This window comes from Notechis scutatus, chromosome 14, assembly GCF_049901735.1.
Source record: "Notechis scutatus isolate UNSWTSFEM ecotype Mainland chromosome 14, rNotScu1.2, whole genome shotgun sequence".
Classification (NCBI taxonomy): Eukaryota; Metazoa; Chordata; class Lepidosauria; order Squamata; family Elapidae; genus Notechis; species Notechis scutatus.
Window position 1 is genome coordinate 5,411,770 of NC_142022.1, and position 20,144 is coordinate 5,431,913.

The 20,144-nt window shown below is 44.2% G+C and overlaps 1 protein-coding gene across 2 annotated transcripts in view; it reads right to left on the reverse strand.

The window, feature by feature from the left end:
• POLA2 (DNA polymerase alpha 2, accessory subunit) overlaps window positions 1-20,144 on the reverse strand; it is a 25,437-nt gene extending 5,293 nt beyond the window's left edge. The window contains exons 1-15 of one of the 2 annotated variants that reach the window (XM_087943627.1): window positions 19,991-20,144; window positions 18,709-18,833; window positions 17,295-17,380; window positions 16,606-16,663; window positions 15,764-15,870; window positions 14,576-14,757; window positions 12,790-12,878; window positions 12,473-12,628; window positions 11,080-11,142; window positions 10,708-10,750; window positions 8,970-9,094; window positions 8,222-8,260; window positions 7,618-7,691; window positions 6,373-6,478; window positions 1,718-1,824 (exon numbers count right to left, since the gene is read on the reverse strand). In XM_087943627.1, the coding sequence (XP_087799753.1) occupies window positions 1,718-1,824; window positions 6,373-6,478; window positions 7,618-7,691; window positions 8,222-8,260; window positions 8,970-9,094; window positions 10,708-10,750; window positions 11,080-11,142; window positions 12,473-12,628; window positions 12,790-12,878; window positions 14,576-14,757; window positions 15,764-15,870; window positions 16,606-16,663; window positions 17,295-17,380; window positions 18,709-18,833; window positions 19,991-20,090 (1,460 nt within the window). In that variant the 5' untranslated portion in view covers window positions 20,091-20,144. The remainder of the gene's footprint in view (window positions 1-1,717; window positions 1,825-6,372; window positions 6,479-7,617; window positions 7,692-8,221; window positions 8,261-8,969; window positions 9,095-10,707; window positions 10,751-11,079; window positions 11,143-12,472; window positions 12,629-12,789; window positions 12,879-14,575; window positions 14,758-15,763; window positions 15,871-16,605; window positions 16,664-17,294; window positions 17,381-18,708; window positions 18,834-19,990) is intronic. The other variant, XM_087943628.1, reaches the window with a different exon arrangement.

Genomic DNA, 20,144 nt, shown 5'->3' on the forward strand with positions numbered 1-20,144 from the left:
CCCTTTTAGTGACCTTCCGGCAAACACAATCAACGGGGAAGCCAGATTCGCTTAAGAACCGCGTGACTGACTTAACAACCGCAGGGATTCACTTCACAAAACGCGACAGGAAGGAAGTCGTAAAACGGAGCAGAAGACTCCGAACAACATTCCTCGCTCAGCCACAGACCTTTTGGGGGGCTGTTAAGTCGAGGACCACCTGCAATAATGCTCAGCCACGGAGGGGGAGAAAAAGAGGCCATCCAATCGGGCGCAATTCCCTTCACCGCCGCCCCCTTGCTTAGCAACGGGAAATCCTGGCCGTGAAGTCGAGGACTAACTTGTAAAGGCAGCGCAACGTTTCCGGAAGTCATGCAAGTTTCTTTCTCTTCCTCCTGTCGCTTGGGAGCCGTGAGTGAGTCACTTTTGATCCCAGTCTGTGCGAGGGACGGCATTTTTCTCTCACACTCGTTGCTCCCTCCAGATCAGTGTTTTTTCGGCTTGTGCAACTGGGATTGTGCAATTGACACGCTCACACACCCCCACAGCAAGGAGGGGGCAGCAGGGGGGGGCAGTAGCGTTAGTCGGCTTGTTTTCTAGGCTAAAAATCGAGAATAGTCATAGAACAAAAAATATTTGTTTCCCATAGGTAGTCCTTGACTTACGACTGCCGTTGAGTCCAACGTTCCCGTTGCTAAGTGAGACGTTCGTTGAGCGGGCTTTCGCCCCGTTTAATAATGTCATTTCTTGCCCCAAGGGAATCCCTGCCGTTGTTAAGTTATGCACACCGTTGTTAAGCGAATCCGGCTACCCTCAAGGACTGTGCGTTGTCAGGAGGTCGCAAAAGCGGATCACAGGACCCCGGCATGCTGCGGCCATCATAATTGTGAGTCAGTTGCCAAGGTCATGTCACCATGGTGGTGCTGAAACGGCCGTTAAGCGTGAAAAAACGGTCCAAACACCCTTTTTCCCCCAGTGCTGTCATAACACTGCGACCGTCATAAATAGGAGTCCGTTGCCAAGCCTCTGAATTTTGATTATCCCGATTCTGCAATGGTCATAAGGGTGAAAAACGGTCATAAGTCACTTTTGTCTGTAATGTCGTAACTTTGAACGGTTGCTAAATGAACTGTTGTATGTCAAGGACTACCTGTATCTACTTCTACTGCCCCAAAAGGAGTCGGAAGTCAATCCTCTTTTTTTCCTTTTTCCCCTGTTTCTACCCTTTTCTCTCTTTCACTTTTCCTCCCCTATTTTACATTTATGATTTTTTTTTTTGTAGCGGTGGCTCAGTGACTAAGACGCTGAGCTTGTCGATCAGGAAGGTTGGCGGTTCGAATCCCTAGCGCCACGTAACGGAGCGAGCTCCCGTTCCTTGTCCCAGGAGCTTCTGCCAACCTAGCAGTTCAAAAGCACGTAAAAAAATGCAAGTAGAAAAATAGGGACCCCTTTGGCGGGAAGGGAACAGCGCTCCGTGCACTTTCTGCGTTTAGTCCTGGCGGCCACGTGACCACGGAGACGTCTTCGGACAGCGCCGGCTCTTTGGCTTTGTAACGGAGATGAGCAGCGCCCCCTAGAGCCGGAAAACGATTAGCACGTATGCGCGAGGGGAACCTTTACCTTTTACCTTTTTATGCTTTGTTAAAAACAAATAAAAATTTCGGACCACGTAAAATCTTTCGCACTTCGTCGCTCGCTCGCCTGCGTGCAAATTGAACATTTTTTGCAAGGATCCTACCGGCTGATTTCCTCCGCTCCCATGTGAAAGAGCAAATCCACCGAGGTTAAGCCGAAAATCACCCCGTCGATCTCTAAGGTGCAGGGATCGGAGACGAAGAGCACTCGCTGCGGAGTTTGGGGGTGGAGGGGAAAAAAACAAAAAACACCAATAAAGAGGCATTAATTCAGCAAACTTTTTCTGAATGCCGTCGCCAAAGTAACTACGGAGTTAAGTGAGATTATTCTAAACCTTGATGGGCTCTGACGATCAAGCCAACATTCCCCAAGCCAACATTCTTCCAAAAGTGCTAGAATCTCAGCTCCCGGGATTCCTCAGCTAGCGTGGGATTCTGGGACACGGAAGTCCCAAACCACCCCCAGGTCTACTTCCCTTCAACAGCCACAGGACGTGGTTAATTCTGAGCTGGGGGAATTTCACTGCTTGAGTAATCCTTGTTTAGGGATGTACGGTATTTCCCGAGGGAATTGACCCAGCAAAATAAACGCCCTCGCAGCCCAAGTTTGCCCTGGTGTCTTCCTGCTGTTCTTGGATCTGTCTCAAGAGGAGGGAATCCCCTCGGCTTGTCGCTTTTGAGAAAAGGACGGGTGTGTTTGTGTGTGTGTGTTTCTGACGGCACACCCAAGTTCCTTGTCTGCCTTTTCTGAAAAGGAGATGTACATGCCCCGTTTCTCAACCGCGGCCATTTGGAAGGCATGGAGGGGGGACTTCAATTCCCAGAATCCCCCAGCCGGCCCTGAACAAAAACCCACACACCCCCAGCCAGAAATGAAAGTTGCCCATTTCCCCTTTCAAGAACTTTAGCAAAGTTTCTACCCTGTTTTCCTGAAAATAGGACCTACCCTGAAAGTAAATCCTAGCTTGATTTTTACACATGCGCCCAATATAAGCCCTAATTAAGATTCTGCCCACTCTAGAGTACAAAAATTAAGCTAGGGTGTGGATGGGGTGGTGGTGGAGCTGCCCTACGACTTACCTTTGGATAGTTGTAGCCAGGCCTCGCACACCCTGACACCTGCCTTGCCGGCCCATTTCTTCTGCAGCCGGCAAAGCTGGCAAGGCTTTCCTGAAGGCCTCTATGGCTCTGGATCGATCCAGAGCTCTGTTATTGGCTGCAGAGGCCTTCAGGAAAGCCTTGCCGGCCGCAGAAAAAGGAGTTCCTGAAGGCCTCTGACAGCGAAAAGGAGGCCGGAGCGATGCACGCAAGTGAGGTTAGTCAGTGGATGACAACCCCTGAAAATAAGACCTGGTGCCTTTTTTGGTGGGGGAAAAAAATATAAGACAGGGTCTTATTTTCGGGAAAACACAGGTATAAGCAAAGGTCTTCAACTTTTGGCAACTTTTTAAGACTTGTGGGACTTCAACTTCCAGAATTCTGCAGCCTAACAGAGAGTCAGAGTTGGAAGGGACCTTGTAGGTCATCTAGTCCAACCTCCCGCCCAAGCGGGAGACCCTACACCATTTCTGACAGCCTGCAATACAATGGCCCCATCCAGGCAAAACCTCCGTTTTTTTCCTCCTCCCTCCTGAAGCCTCTTTCCTTTCGTGATATGTCATTTGGCCTCTAAACCCCAGAACAAAAAGCTATTTTATGGCTGGTTCTTAACAGCTTTCGTAGAAATCTTGTTTCAGCGTGAAGTATCCCCCAAAATAAAATTCCTGGGCCTCCTGGCCTCTTTTTGCAATAAAAGAAAAAGTCGTGTAAATGTCCAACCCTGGATGAAAATGTAGGATAAAAGGGACAGCAAAGCGGAGGAAGAATTTGTAAAAAATAAAATAAAATGCAACCAGCACGCACGGAAGCAGGCAACGTAAGGTTTCTTAAACTTGAAAGGGGAAAAGAAAATCACAATAATTTCCTCCCTTCCAAACCGGTGACGCTTTGCACTAAAGCCTGAGTCACTCTGTTGCCTTGGCCTTTCCCGGAAAAACATCTTCGATTTCTCATCCGAAAGACAGGAAATTCTTAGCTTTTCTTGAGAAAAAAACAAAAAGCCCATTTATTTATTTTTTTTGGCAAGTCAAAGCCAAAAAGTAAGCACTATCGCCCCCTGTTGGTGGCTCTGAACCAGCTGGAGCTCCGCGGCACCTGTTGGGAACACCTGGAATCCCCGTTGCCAGGAAAAAAAAAAAAAAAGCCAACAGCTGCAAATCCAAAAATTAAAATTTGGCCTTTATATCTTAAAAGAGTTTAAAAGCCTGGTCTGAATCAATGTTTTTTTTTTCTTATCAAATGAATTGGAAGAAAACCACCGGACGAGTTCTCAAAAACCAAACCATCCAGCCAACTCTTTTCGGCATCGGATTATTTTGGCTTCAAATTCTCTTTGCAAACATCAGATTTCCGGCTGACGGTTACGTTAAATGTTTGCAAAAAAAAAGAAAAAGGTGCTTGAAATACTTCTTACTTTCTTCTTACAAAGGAAAACAAGAAGGCAAAGGAAAGGCGTCGCCGGCCTGCATCGATTGGTGGTTTTCTTGCAAATCCAAAGGTTCTTTAGAATTTGGGCCAATCCAATCAACCTTTTTACAGAAACCTAAGCAGCTCTAAACATTGCACAGGCAAGTCCTTGACTTACGACCATAATCGATCCCAAGATTCCTGTCGCCAGGGAAACAACTCCTTTGTTAAATGAGTTCTGCCCCGTTTTACGACCATTTTTGCCCCGGTTTGTTAAGTGAATCATTGCCGTTGTTAAAGTTAGTCACGTGGATGTTAAGTGAACACGGCTTCCCCATTGGCTTTGCTGGTCAGGAGGTCGCGAAAGAGGATCACAGAATCCCAGGACACTGTGACCGTCGTAAATACGAGTCAGCTGCCAAGCATCTGAATTGTGATCGCGTGGCCGTGGGGATGCTGCAATGGTCGTTAAGTGTGAAAAAAGTCCCTTTTTCAGTAGCGCTGTAACTTTTGGTCGCTCAATGAATGGTTGTAAGTAATTATACAGGTGGTCCTCGACTTACAACGGTTCGTTTAGTGACCAATTCAAACACAGATAGCCCTCAACTTACAGTTTTAGTTTAGTTTACTTTATTGTCATTGCACCTCGTACAACGAAATCAAACACCGTGTCGGCATTCCAGCTGACACTCCAACCAATTACTCCGAGACAGAAATCTTCACAAAAGTTCTTTTTATTTTGGATAGTAAACTTGGCACAACTGGGGAATCCTGAATCTGCAATAAGTAAAAACTACAAAATCCATCCCCTGCACCATCCGTCCCATCATCGCATCACATGCCCCAATCACCATCCGTCCCAACTTCAGACGTCCTCTCACTTATGCGCAACACAACCTGACCTTGAATCAGAAAAAGAATGTTGTTATGTCTAACTAGATACACTCCAATATATTCCCCCCTCCCACTTTCCCGGGCACAAAATGTGGCAGCGTGGGAGCGTCTGGTCTCAATATGGCTTCCAAAGCTGACACACCATCTTTGTCCTGCCCTTGTTGGAGTCTGATTCTGAGGGGGAGGTTGAGCAGCTGACAGGGAGTGGGAGTGGGGCTCCGGTGGCTGTGGAAGAAATGGGGGAAGGGCACAGTCCGGCTGGGCATTCAGAGGAAGACCAAGGCCCACCCCCTCTTCATCCTGGGGCACGCAGGGAGAAATGGAGAAGGGAGCAATGTGGCTTACGGGAGAGAAAAGGGCCCTGATCCCCTTCATTAGTTGCAGCTGGCAGAACAGGATAGAAGTGGGGCGTTTGCACACAGCTCTTTGCCGAAAGCAAAGAGTGCATTTTCTTGGATGCTTATCTGGATTTTGGCATCCTCCCAACTGTGGCTGCTATGTTATCCTTTGAAAGTCTGCAATTTATCATCCTGGCCTGCCGTGTTAATTACTTCAGGGTGGTTTGTGTTGGGTTTTTTATTTCTAATTTATCTGTACTTTGGGTTTGGACCGCTTTTCTTCCCTTCTTAGACTGTTTTTGGAAGAGTTTGATCTTCATAATTGGACATTGGGGGCCAAGTTGAAGGTATTAAAGGGAATTTATTCTACTTTTGTGATTTCGTTATTTTTGTGTCATGCCCCAGGTCACCATAATCTTCAGTGCACATCATGACCATGAAAATACACAAACACACATCCTTCACACTCCACCCATTGAATTGAAAACCCCCAACACTAAATTATTCATTTAGTGACCACTCGAAGTTACAAGGGCCCTGAAAAAAGTGACATATGACCATTTTTCACTCTTACGACCGCTTGCAGCATCCCCATGGCCAAACAATTCAAATTCAGCCGCTTGGCCACTGACTCCCATTTATGACGGCGGTAGTGTCCCAGGGGTCAAGTGATTCCCTCTTTTGCGACCTCCTGACACACCAAGTCGATGGGGAAGCCGGATTCACTTAACAACCGGGTGACTCACTTAAGAACTGAAATGATTCACTTCAGGGTTATTGGCAAGAAAAATCCTAAAATGGGGGCAAAAAACTCAAGATTCAACTTAACCAACCGGGCAACTAACTTAACAGCTTGCAGTGGTTCACTTAACAACCACGGGGAGAAAGTTCGTAAAACGAGGCAAGGCTCACTTTAACAACTGTCCCGCTTAGCAACGGAAATGTCAGGCTTAATGGTGGTCAAGGACCACCTGTAAACAGACTGAGGGAGGTGGAGCTTGTCGGAAAAGTGGAGAAATTACCTGTCGGTCTTCTTTGGCGAGTTCACAGACGAAAGGTGGTTGGGGATAAATGCACACATGGTGTACGTCCCTCAGTGAAGGCACAACCACAAGGTGGGAGCCGGCACTGTGTGGGATGAAGGAGAGACACAAGCTTGTGAGAATCAGGAATGCAGGTTTAAGTCCTCGCTTAATGACCAGGAGAACTTACAACGGAGCTCAAGAGCTACTTATGACCCGTTTTTTGTAATTTAGATGGCCATACCTCCTTGTGGTCATATGATAACACTTTTTATAGGTTGCTTGGTAACAGACTTATATTTATGGCTGTTTGCATCCGGTGGTCACCTAAACAGCCATTTTTGCTGGTTTCTGGTATTTTAGATTCAGTTTCCAGCAAAAAAAATGCCCATTCTTGAAAATGGGTTTGCTTTCACGACCACTTGAAAATGAGTTGTAAAATTGGGCACGGCCATGTGGCGACTCGCTTAATGACTGCCGTGATTTACAGTTGTAATTCTGGGCTCAGTTATGGTTGTAAGGTAAGGACTAGCTATGTGATGTTGGATTGACGGGAGGAAAAGCTTGGATGCATTATTTTTAGATTTATATCAGAGTGCATGTATATATATTCACACACAGACACTTAAATCAAGCAATTTTCAGGTTTTTCTTACCAAAGGAAAAGAATATTTGTAGCTCGGGGTTGAAATGAGGCGCTTGGCGGTTTTCTTGCAGATGTTTCATGACCCAACTAGGTAATATCATCAGTGCTAGAAGGGAGTAAGGATTGTGGAGAGGAGAGGGAGGAGGAGGAGGACGACTGTGGGGTCCTTGGTGCTCTTTGAACTTGGCGGTTTTCTTGCAGGCGTTTCATGACCCAACTAGGTAACATGATCAGTGCAAACCCCCACTCCCTTCTAACACTGATGACGTTACCTAGTTGGGTCATGAAACGTCTGCAGGAAAACCACCCAGCTCAGAGAGCACCAAAGACCCCTCATCAGTCCTCCTCCTCCACCTCCTCTCCACAACCCTCCTCTCTTCTAGCACTGGTGATGTTACCTAGTTGGGTCATGAAACGTCTGCAAAAAAACCACCCAGCTCAAAAACCTTTTTCAGCTGTGGGGAATCTCCATTTTACCTCCCAATTAAACCTCCAACTATTCCAGAGGTGCAAGAAAATATTCCTCGCCCGAAACTGAGCTGGCAAAGACGCCCCCTACCCCGATGCAAACAATACAGGTCAACAAATTGATTTCTTGCCTCCTTGTGCCTTCAATGATAGTCTTCAAGCACCTCTTGAAGACCTCGTCGTACAACATGATCAGCCGCCCTTCCTAGAAAGAAACCAATTTGGTGGGTTGATCAAGAGCAGAATCTCCAATCCCCCCCACCCCCCCCCCAATTAAAATCAGGTTGTTCAGAAGCTAATTGTATGTTATGACTTAAGATTCTGCCAAGCATCAACCTTTCTCAACTTAATGCTCTCCAGATTTGGGGGGAAACTGCACCTCCCATCAAACACAACAATTACTTTTGACTAGCTGGGGGGCAGCACATCTGGACAGCATCCATTTTGGGAGAAAAACAAAGCTGTTTTTGCTTTTTTTGGCGTTTCCCTCTGCCAAACAGCTTGTTGATATTTGATTTTGCTTACTTAAAGCAGCTGCAGAATTCCGCCGAGGTTGTATGTCTTATTGTACTGTTCACAAGTGAAAAATAATGGGGGGGGGGGGGAGAAATGGAAAGAACCTGTGAAGTTTTTAGGGATTTGGTATCCTGGTTTGGGCTCCCAAGCCAACTTCTGAACTCACACGGAGGCAAAACTCTTGTGAACTTTTAACATCTGCGTCTCTTCTCCACTCACCTCCACTTGTTTGTGCTTTGAATCAACGAAGGGACCGAGCTGCAAACAACGAAAGGAAACCATGGTTAAGGAGGATGGACAGAGAAGGGAAACAAACCCCAAATATTGATTAACGGTAGCCACCATTTCCCCCCCAAAAAATCAAGCAAGCAGGAAAAAAAAAAAAAGAATTAGTGCCCAGCTTTTATGTTTTTGCAAAACATAAACGCTGGCCGAATGAGATGAAAACTTAACGGGATCCAAAGGTTCAGATTTGTGATGATTCTCAACTACAACTCTCAATATCCTTAGCTCCCATTAGCGCTGATGCAAATTAGCAATACAGCTAGTCCTCAACAAACGACCGGTCCATTACAGTCGTTAAATGAAAGTTATAAAATTGAATCCAACACACAAGAGACCTGTTTCTAATGAGGTTTGGGGTTGTTGTTTTTTGGCAGTAGTTGTTAAGTGAACGCAGTGGTTCTAAGTGCAAACAGGATGGTCATTAAGTGAATACCAGCTGTTAAGTGAATTCACTGGATATTGGTTTGTTTGTTTTTTGCCAAAAACGGGCAGTGATGGGACACCACAAATGCATCTATGTGGCAAGTGTCCGAAGAACAGTCAAAAGGATTGTGGAGAGGCCCCGACCATCGGAACTTCGAATCTGTTTGGTAAGGAGGCCCCAAGTAGGTCCGTTGCAACTTCAAATGGTCACTTCTAAAGAGCAAAGAAATCCCGCAGATGTCAGAAGGGTCTCCATTACCAAAATGCAAACATCCGGCTTGTCCTTATTGATGGTCTCAATCAGGTCCACCATGGGCTCATAGGCGATGCTGTCCGAAGTGGTGTAGGGCCCACAGGCAACCAAGACCAGCCGAGGTTCCGGATCTGGAAGGATTACAAACGGGTTGGTTTTTCTTTTCCAATTCTGGGATTTTCAGGGATTTTCTCTTGGGCCCTTCATCACCGCTGTTTTGGTTTTTTATTTTTGCAAATATGGTGCTAAAAATAAACTCTCAATCATTGGAATTGTCGCTTAGTGCTCTGCTAGAAGAGAGTGGGGTTTGTGGAGAGGAGGAGGAGTAACAACAACAACAATAATAATAATATTGTGGAGTCTTTGATGCTTTCTGAGCTTGGTTGTCTTCTTCCAAACATTTCATGACCCAACTAGGTAACATTATCAGTGCTTGAAGGGAATGGGTATTGTGGAGGAGGAGGAGGAGGAGGAAAAGGAGGGAGGGAGGGAGGGAGGGAGGGAGGGAGGAAGAAAGGAAGGAAGGAAGGAAGGAAGGAAGGAAGGAAGGAAGGAAGGAAGGAAGGAAGGAAGGAAGGAGAAAAACCCAATTCTGTCCCAGAGAAATCCTTGGGAGTGGTTTCTTTGCCTTATCATGAAAGGATTATTAATGGCAAAGGATTATTAATGGTGATAATGATGACAAATATTTTTCTTTTTATGAATACTGAGAGCATTTGCACCAAAACAAATTCCTTGTGTGTCCAATCACATTTGGCCAATAAAGAATTCTATTCTATTCTATTCTATTCTATTCTATTCTATTCTATAAAAACATGCAGATCATCAGGCTGCATAGATATTTTCAGTTTTGGAGAAGCAACCATCCTTAATACATTTATTCATTATTATTAATAGTTGAGGAGATGCATGCAAACCTTGCACGGGGTAATTTTCCCCCCAGATTTAATGTAAACGTGATTATATGATTCATTATTATTGATGGCAGTGAAACCTGCCCATTGCACTATTTGCAACTTTTTAGAAATAAAGATCATTAAATATATGATTAGGATTAAGTTGGTGGCAGTGCAGGCAAACCACTGCACTGTTTATTTGCAAGTTTTTAAGAAATAAAAATCATTAATATATTGTTAGGATTAAGTTAACAATTGTGCAAACCACAGAACTGTTGTAATTTTTAGATACAAAACCCATTATTGTGACAATACAAACAAATCACTGCATTGTTTATAGTTATCATTTTTAGAATAACTATGATAGTACAAACCACTACACTAACTGTAATTTTTAAATGTGTTAATAAGATATTAAGTATTATACATATACATTATATGAAATGTAATAGAAATGTATAGAATTGTATCATGGATGTTATTATATATAACACATAACACTACGTACCGTAATAATGTATTAACATATTACTATGCTATTATTGTTTACAAGGCATTTTGCATTGATTTAAAAATACAATAACTGTAAATAGTGCAGGAAAATTTAATGTACGCATAGTGTATAAGGGTTAAAAAGGGAGACAAAACAATAATATATAAAGCCCATATGAATCATTCCTCCCAAAGGAATGTCTCAGCGTACTGTGTGAACGTGGTCAAGTGGGAATGGCTCCACACTAACCATGTTTCAACAAACCATGGTTTAATGTAAACAAATCCGGTAAAAAGCCAGAATTGTACTTAAGGTCACATGCTGGTTGAACCAAGTTGGCAAAAAGGTACCATACCTGTGGCTGCTTCTGTGGGCTTCTGGAAAGGAAGAGGCACTCCCTGGAGAGAGAGGAAATATTTTTATATTTATTTATTTATTTGCAGGGAGATCAATTAAATTCAACTGCTGGCTATAGTTTCTCACTCCTGCTTAGGAAATACACAAGTTCAGGAACAGTCAGTCACCTTCTCCAGGAAAAAAAAAAGACTACGAAAACTTTCAGAGATTAGAACAGAAATCACATACATGTAATCCTCCACTTATGACCATAACTGAGCCTGTTACAATTCCAGTTGTAAAGTGGATCATTACTGCAAGTTGTAAATTCATATGTCGATCCATGTTGAAGAGCATGACAGAGCAGTGAAACTCAGTGTATTTTAATTACCTCATAGAGTTTGGATGCAATCAGCTTCTTGCCAGTACTGTTCATTCCTTCCATGACCACAACCTGGATAATTAAAAAATTGGGGGGGAAATATATAACTTCAATTCTCAGGATTCCCCAGCCAGCCTGCTTTAAGAGAGGTGGACTTCAGCTCCCAGAATCCCCCACCTAGCATGCTTTAAGAGGGGTGGACTTCAACTCCCAGAATCCCCCACCTAGCATGCTTTAAGAGGGGTGGACTTCAGCTACCAGAATCCCCCACCTAGCATGCTTTAAGAGGGTGGACTTCAGCTCCCAGAATCCCCACCTAGCATGCTTTAAGAGGAGTGGACTTCAACTCCCAGAATCCCCCACCTAGCATGCTTTAAGAGAGGTGGACTTCAACCCAGAATCCCCAGCTAGCATGCTTTAAGAGAGGTGGACTTCAGCTCCCAGAATCCCCACCTAGCATGCTTTAAGAGAGGTGGACTTCAACTCCCAGAATCCCCCAGCTAGCATGCTTTAAGAGGGGTGGACTTCAGCTCCCAGAATCCCCACCTAGCATGCTTTAAGAGAGGTGGACTTCAACTCCCAGAATCCCCCACCTAGCATGCTTTAAGAGGGGTGGACTTCAGCTCCCAGAATCCCCCACCTAGCATGCTTTAAGAGAGGTGGACTTCAACTCCCAGAATCCCCACCTAGCATGCTTTAAGAGAGGTGGACTTCAACTCCCAGAATCCCCAGCTAGCATGCTTTAAGAGGGTGGACTTCAGCTCCCAGAATCCCCACCTAGCATGCTTTAAGAGGGTGGACTTCAACTCCCAGAATCCCCACCTAGCATGCTTTAAGAGGGTGGACTTCAGCTCCCAGAATCCCCCACCTAGCATGCTTTAAGAGGGTGGACTTCAACTCCCAGAATCCCCCACCTAGCATGCTTTAAGAGGGTGGACTTCAGCTCCCAGAATCCCCCACCTAGCATGCTTTAAGAGGGTGGACTTCAACTCCCAGAATCCCCAGCTAGCATGCTTTAAGAGGGGTGGACTTCAGCTCCCAGAATCCCCACCTAGCATGCTTTAAGAGGGTGGACTTCAACTCCCAGAATCCCCCACCTAGCATGCTTTAAGAGGGTGGACTTCAGCTCCCAGAATCCCCACCTAGCATGCTTTAAGAGGGTGGACTTCAACTCCCAGAATCCCCCACCTAGCATGCTTTAAGAGGGGTGGACTTCAACTCCCAGAATCCCCCACCTAGCATGCTTTAAGAGGGGTGGACTCCACTCTCAGAATCCCCCCCAGCCTCCATGCACACTTGAAATCCACCCCTCCAAAGCATGTTTGCTAGGGAATTCTGGGAATTGAAGTCCAAACATTATTAAAGTCCACCCAGGCTGAGAAACACTGATTTAAGCTCTTACCTGTCCTGGGAACAAAGAATAATCCGTGAGCTCAGAAATGTCGATGGGGATGAAAGCCCCCGACGAGTGTTCGCGGTCCCCTTCTAGGATGACGGATTGGGGGTTCAGTTTCCCGTTCGAATCACACGCAATCTGGCCCAAGACGGTCACAGGCTCCTTCCGGCGGGCATTGAAAAGGCAGCAGTGCAATCAGAGATGCTGTTTGCTTCCAGACACCCCCAACCCCCACCCCCAAAGGGCCACAGGCTTGGAACAAGGGGGCTGCCCCTCCTCCTTAGCCCCACTTCTGCTATCAGCTTGTAGCCTCGTTAACCTACCTGCGCAGGCACCGTCACAGAGGAGAATTCGTCTATTTTGTAATGGGCCTTGAGATCTTCACCCAGCTCTTCGATCTTGTAGCACAGCACTTTCGCGGAAGAAAAATAACAGAAAAGTAAAATAATTTTTAAAAAACCCGAAAGCATTTGCTTAACCTGCCCGTAAAAATATCGGCTTTGTTTTTCCCAGCGTTTCAAGAAAGCAGTTGAGACCTGGTTTTTCCACCCAGCCCAAATGTGTGCGTGCCTGCGTCTGTCTTTCATCTAATCATTTATCTCTATCTATGTTTGTCACTCTATCTATATATCTATCCATCTATCTGTCTCTTTCAATAGATAGATAGATAGATAGATAGATAGATAGATAGATAGACGATAGATAGATAGATAGATAGATAGATAGATAGATAGAAAGATAGACATAGATAGATAGACAATAGATGGATAGATAGACAATAGATAAATAGATAGGTAGACAATAGATAGATAGATAGACAGACATAGATAGACAGACAGACAACAGATAAATAGATAGATAGATAGATAGATAGATAGATAGATAGATAGATAGATAGATAGATAGATAGATAGATAGATAGATAGATAGATAGATAGATAGATAGATAGATAGATAGATAGATAGATGATAGAATGACAGACAGACAGACAGACAGATAGATAGATAGATGAAGGAGAGAGATGGATAGATACATATCCCATCTTTGGATAGATGAATGTAGATAGATAGATAGATAGATAGATAGATAGATAGATAGATAGATAGATAGAAAGATAGAAAGATAGAAAGATAGAAAGAAAGATAGACAGAGATAGATAGACAATAGATGGATAAATAGACAATAGATAAATAGATAGGTAGACAATAGATAGATAGATAGACAGACAGACAGACAATAGACAGACAACAGATAGATAGATAGATAGATAGATAGATAGATAGATAGATAGATAGATAGACAGACAGACAATAGATAAATAGATAGGTAGACAATAGATAGATAGATAGATAGATAGATAGATAGATAGACAGACAGACAGACAGACAGACAGACAGGTAGGTAGGTAAATAGATAGATGAAGGAGAGAGATGGATAGATACATATCCCATCTTTGGATAGATGAATGTAGATAGATAGATAGATAGATAGATAGATAGATAGATAGATAGATAGAGATATGGAGAGGGATGTATTGGTAGACTCGTGCATAGATAAATGGATGCATGCATGGATGGATGGATATAGAGAGGGGTGGATGGATGGGTACCTACCTACCTATCATATCCATGTATCTATCCATCCATCTCTCTCTGCATCCATTTATACATCCATCTACCCATCTATCCCTCCCACCTTCTATCATCCCACTCTCCATCGTCTATCTACCTATCTCCATCCATCCACCCCTCTCCCTCTATCTGTATCCATCCATCTATTCATGCATCCATTCATCTTTGCACATGTCTATCCATCCATCTATCCCCCCCTCTCTTGTATCCATGTGTCTATCCACCCATCCATCCCTCTCTCTCTCCATTTATCTACCCAGCTACCCATCCTGCTCTCTCTCTGTCATCTATCTACCTATCTCCATCCATCCATCCGGTTGCTAAGTAACTGGCTGCAAATCAAGAACTGCCTGTACAGATAATCAACCAGGGTTATATGAGTTTCCTGCTCAATCACACAAGAAGTGGTTGCAAATAGGCTTGAAAACATGCTGGTTCTCCACCCACCCCTCCAAAAAACAACAACCCTCAACTTACCATCACGGGTCTCCATCAGATCCTGGAACATGAATTTGTACGGTTTGGTGAGCGAATGGGAGGCGTTGTACACCTGAACTGAAGTGGCAGATCTGGCGCGTCCCCCACCTGGTGCCGATCCAAAAGAGGCCACGACTTCCCCTCGGTTCTTCCGGGTGGCGTATTTTTGAGAAGGGGTCGCACTTCAGGAAGGAAGGAAGGAAAGGAAGGAAGGAAGGAAGGAAGGAAGGAAGGAAGGAAGGAAGGAAGGAAGGAAGGAAGGAGGGAGGGAGGAAGGGAAGGATGGAAGGAAGGAAGGAAAGGGAGGGAGGAAGGGAGGAGGATGGAAGGAAGGAGGAAGGAAGGAAGGAAGGAAGGAAGGAAGGAGGAGGGAGGAAGGAAGGAAGGAAGGAAGGAAGGAAGGAAGGAAGGAGAGGAGGGAGGGAGGGAGGGAGGGAGGGAGGGAGGAAGGAAGGAAGGAAGGAAGGAAGGAAGGAAAGGGAGGGAGGGAGGGAGAAGGAAGGAAGGAAGGAAGGAAGGAAGGAAGGAAGGAAGGAGGGAGGGAGGGAGGGAGGGAGGGAGGGAGGGAGGAAGGAAGGAAGGAAGGAAGGAAGGAAGGAAGGAAGGAAGGAGGAAGGAAGGAAAGGGAGGGAGGGAGGGAGGAAGGAAGGAAGGAAGGAAGGAAGGAAGGAAGGAAGGAAGGAAGGAAGGGAGGGAGGGAGGGAGGGAGGGAGGGAGGAAGGAAGGAAGGAAGGAAGGAAGGAAGGAGGGAGGGAGGGAGGGAGGGAGGGAGGAAGGAAGGAAGGAAGGAAGGAAGGAAGGAAGGAAGGAAGGAAGGAAGGAAGGAAGGAAGGAAGGAAAGGAGGAGGGAGGGAGGGAGGGAGGAAGGAAGGAAGGAAGGAAGGAAGGAAGGAAGGAAGGAAGGAAGGAAGGAAGGAAGGAAGGAGGGAGGGAGGAAGGAAGGAAGGAAGAGAGAAGAAGGGAGGAGGGAGGAAGGAAGGAAGGAAGGAGGGAGGGAGGGAGGGAGGGAGGGAGGAAGGAAGGAAGGAAGGAAGGAAGGAAGGAAGGAAGGAAGGAAGGAAGGAAAACAGTTTTAAAAGTCTTCCCCAATGGGATGGATAAGCCAATGGTTGACCAACGGTTGTGTGAACTTGCCTCCTCACCAGAAACAGCATGGAAAACAAGTCAGGGTCCTTTAAACCGGCCTACCTGGGCGAGAAGCTGTTGGGCGAGAAGTTCAGCCGAGGACTGCGGCCAGAGAGGGTCCGCTTGGACCGGGGATTCTCTGGGGTGGTGACGGCCCGTTTCTGAGCAGACTGGAAAATAGGGAAAAATTCTTGGTTGTTGTTTTTTTCTCTTGCTTACTTCTCTATTTTCCTTCCTTCCTCTTCCATTCCCTTTGTTCCTTTCTTTTTTCTTCTTCCCTTTTTCTTCTCCTCGCAAAATGCTTCCCTTCCTCTCTAGCTCACCAGCTAAATAATACGACACAAAAGGAAGCCGGAGAAAAGAAGGAAAGAGAGAGAGAGAAAGAACAAAAGAAGGAAGAAAAGATGGGAACGGAAGGGAGGAAAGAAATAAAAGAAGAATGGGGAAGTAAGTAAGTGAATAGAAAGAAAGAAGGGAATGGCAGGGAAAGAAAGGAAGGGAAAGGAGGGAGGAAGGGAAAGGGAGGTTGGAAGCCCACGTATCTATTTCTCTAAAATTCTAAATACAAATAATGAACAGCAGAAATGATTTTTCAAGCAGCGCTGATCAAGCCACCTCACTTTCCCCATGCTGGTTAAATGTTCGCTGAATCTTACTTTCTGGAACAGGCCACAAGAGACACACAGAAGAAACTTGTCAAACCCAGAGGCCTTTTCCAGGAGGGCTCACCTTCGCTGCAATCATTAGAATAGAGCCTCCAGTCTGAGAGGCAGTCTATCCCAAGATTTCAGCTGCTGAGCCACAAAAGTAGGTTTTGTGTCATTCCTGGGCCCTCGCCCCCAACAGGGATCTCCTTCTACAAGTCACCCTGAAGGAGATACGTGACTCATCCATTACCCGCTTACTTTTGAAGGCGATGCGTAGGTATCCAGCAAGTCCTCTTCTTCCTCGTCAACCTCCATACTGCAAAGAGTTAAGACTCAACCACTAAATATAAGTTGCTCTCTAAAAAAATCACACCAAGCTACAAGCTCTGCTTTCAATCGAGCCAGGGTGGATGGACAAAATTGACGTTTTCATTACATCAAAACTAAGTGAGTAGGGAGTTGGACTAGAGGACCTTCGAGGTCCCTTCCAACTTGTTATTCTATGCTCTAAATCAATGGTCACTTATTCTCCTTGTACAGGTTGTCCCCGACTTATAACCACTCATCGAGTGACTGTCTGAAGTTACAACAGCACTGAAAAAAAGGTGACTTATGATCGTTTTTCACACTTATGACCGTTACGATCTCCAGGGTCACGTGATCAAAATTCAGGCGCTCGGCAACTGACTCGTATTCATGACGGTTGCATTCCCCAGAGTCATGGGATCCCCTTTGATGACCTTCTGACAAGCAAAGCCAATGAAGGAGGCAGATTCACTTAACAACTATAGCAAGGAAAGGTCGCAAAATGGGGCAAAAGCTACTTAACACCCATCTTGCTTAACACTAGGAATGTTGGGCTCCGTTTGTGGCCGTAAGTCGAGGACTCCCTTATTGTCTGACCACTAGGCACCACGGCCATGTTCTCCCATCTTTAGAGAGGATACGAGTCTTGAACGGAGCCGATATCCCCCGTGTTGGACCAGCGACCATCCTTTTTTCTGGAGGGCTTTGTTAACTTCTTGCTCACCATCTAAAAGGAAAAAAGAAACGCCAAAAAATAATTGGGTTGTGTTGGCTGGTTGGTTGTTCCAATATTCTGGGAATATCTTTCCTTTTATGTACACTGAGAGCATTTGCACCAAGACAAATTCCTTGTGTGTCCAATCACACTTGGCCAATAAAGATTTGTATTCTATATTATATTCCCTATAATATACCCTATTCTATTCTATTCTATTCTATTCTATTCTATTCTATTCTATTCCATTCCATTCTATTCTCTATTCTATTCTACTCTACTCTCTATTCTATTGTATTCTATTCTACTCTACTTTCTATTCTATTCTATTCTACTCTACTCTACTTTCTATTCTATTCTACTCTACTCTACTCTACTTTCTATTCTATTCTATTCTACTCTACTCTACTTTCTATTCTATTCTATTCTATTCTACTCTACTCTACTCTACTTTCTATTCTATTCTATTCTATTCTATTCTATTCTATTCTATTCTATTCTATTCTATTCTATTCTATTCTATTCTACTCTACTTTCTATTCTATTCTATTCTATTCTATTCTATTCTATTCTATTCTATTCTATTCTAACATGCAGAATAGCTTTTGCACAATTGTGGGAAGGAGCTAATATTCCTTCAGAAGATTTAGTCATACGAAAAGTATTGGAATGTGCTGAAATAGATAAGCTCACATTGGAAATGAAAGACAAGGAGGATTCTGAATATTATGCAATGGTATGAGTGGCTAAAAAATAGATATAAAGATTAGAAAGAAGGATTATAGTAAATAACACAAGAGACCTTAAGATTATTAATGTAGATGTGTATATAATAATGCATATAGGATATATGTATTTGTCAATGCCAAAACGCTGTCATGGATTTAAGTAAGATTTGTATTTTTGAAAACTGTAATAAAAACAATTTTAAAAAAACACAAACATGCTGGCTGGGGAATTCTGGGAGTTGCAATCTAGGCAATTTGAAGTTGTTACGGTCTTAATAGCTAGCCTTATTATAGTTTAGCTTTATTATAATAGAAAAGACCAGTTTAGCTTTATTACCATGGAAAAGTTTAGCTTTATTATAATGGAAAAGATTCATCTTATCAGTATCATTTTTTTACAATTAGAATAGAATTTTATAGGCTGTAAACTTCCTATCAAGGAAGAGATTAGAAAAGATAAAAGTTGGCGAAAATGCAACATAGGTGCAAATATAGGTAGCTCTTGATTTACAACCGTTTGTTGAGTGACCAAATTAACATAAAATTTGGGCTCAATTATGGTCATAAGTCAAGGACACCCTGTCATTGCTAGAAATGAGGCCAAGCCTCTACCTCATGTTCGAAGGTAAGTAAGTTTTCCAGAGTCAAAAGAAGAGCTTCCTTGCGCATAGCAAAAGCGACCAGCTCGTTTCCTAACTCCGACTTCGATACCCATCCCGTCATGCAGATTTCTTCTACTGTAAGAGAGTAAATAAGAGAGTAAATAACAAGGAAATGGTCTTTTTTTAAGCCAGCAGGCCTTAGAAAAAGATAGTGCCACTCCTGTGTCCCCCGTCCCCCCCACGAGAGGGTGGGGGGAGGGAGGAAGGGAGGAGGAGGAAGGGGAAGGGAAAGATAAATTGTGTACACGGAAGAGATTCACGGTGCTGGATTCGTAGAGCCAAATTCTAATCGTACCTGAATTTATTAATAAAGTACATCTAAATTAGGGGGCGTGCATAAGCGCACCAATGTGCCTACCATCCCTGTCCTATTGTTTCTCTTATTCTTCTTTTATTTTTCTTATATGTACCCATTTCATGTATTCACAACTATGTATACACTTATACTTATTATCTTGTAAACAATTGGCAAATCAAATAAATAAAATAAAAATAAATAAATTTGATATATAACCAAATCCATAAAACGGGATAATAACGGGACTGTAGTTTCTGGATTTGGGGTTGGTTTCTCTGTTTGGGCTCACAGTTTTCTGTGGCTGTTTTCATTTCACTGTTCTATTTTTGTATTATGCATTGCTCCCAATCCTTGGAAACCAGCATAGTATGCAAGCCTAATAAATCACCAATCGATACAACAATCCCAGTTATTGGTTAGCCAGGTTCGTCTTACCACCCTTGCCTGCTGCTTAAGTTGCAATGCGTTTCTTTTGTGCAAAAGTCCGTAAGGGGGAGTGAATTCAGAGTTTTAAGTGTCTTGGGACAAACTCGAGATGGGATTTGGGGTTCCCGCCAAGAGAGAGGGTGTGTGTGTGTGTTAGTGTGCCGCACCTTCAAAACAAACCCTGAATTGAACAAAGGGAACTTCAGTGATCAAGGCAGACAAGCCTTGATTTCTCATCCAAAATGTGGCTCCTGCTTATGGCCGTCATGAAACCTCCACATTCAGTGGCAGTCTACCTTGGACTAACAGTAGGAATTGGTTTCTCATGGATTGACTGGCCGTCCCACCTTCTTTTGTGGCTTATTATTAGAAGTAATGTAAGGCTACGTAAAAAGAGGTAATTTATAGGCTTAAACCACGCCCCCAATTCCAATATTTCATGAGGACTAGCGCCCGGTTTTACACACTGCCCTTTTATCTCCTTTTTCCCCCTTTGCTTTGTCCTCACATTTCTCGGCAATGGCGTCCTGGTCTTCCCCCTCCGCGAAATCCAGCCCGAAGACCTTGAGGTCGGCCACCACAGCATCCATAATCCCCGGCCCCATCATCGCTTCCTTTTCGCGCCACTACAGGAAAAATTCCCGAAAGAAAAAAAAGGGGGG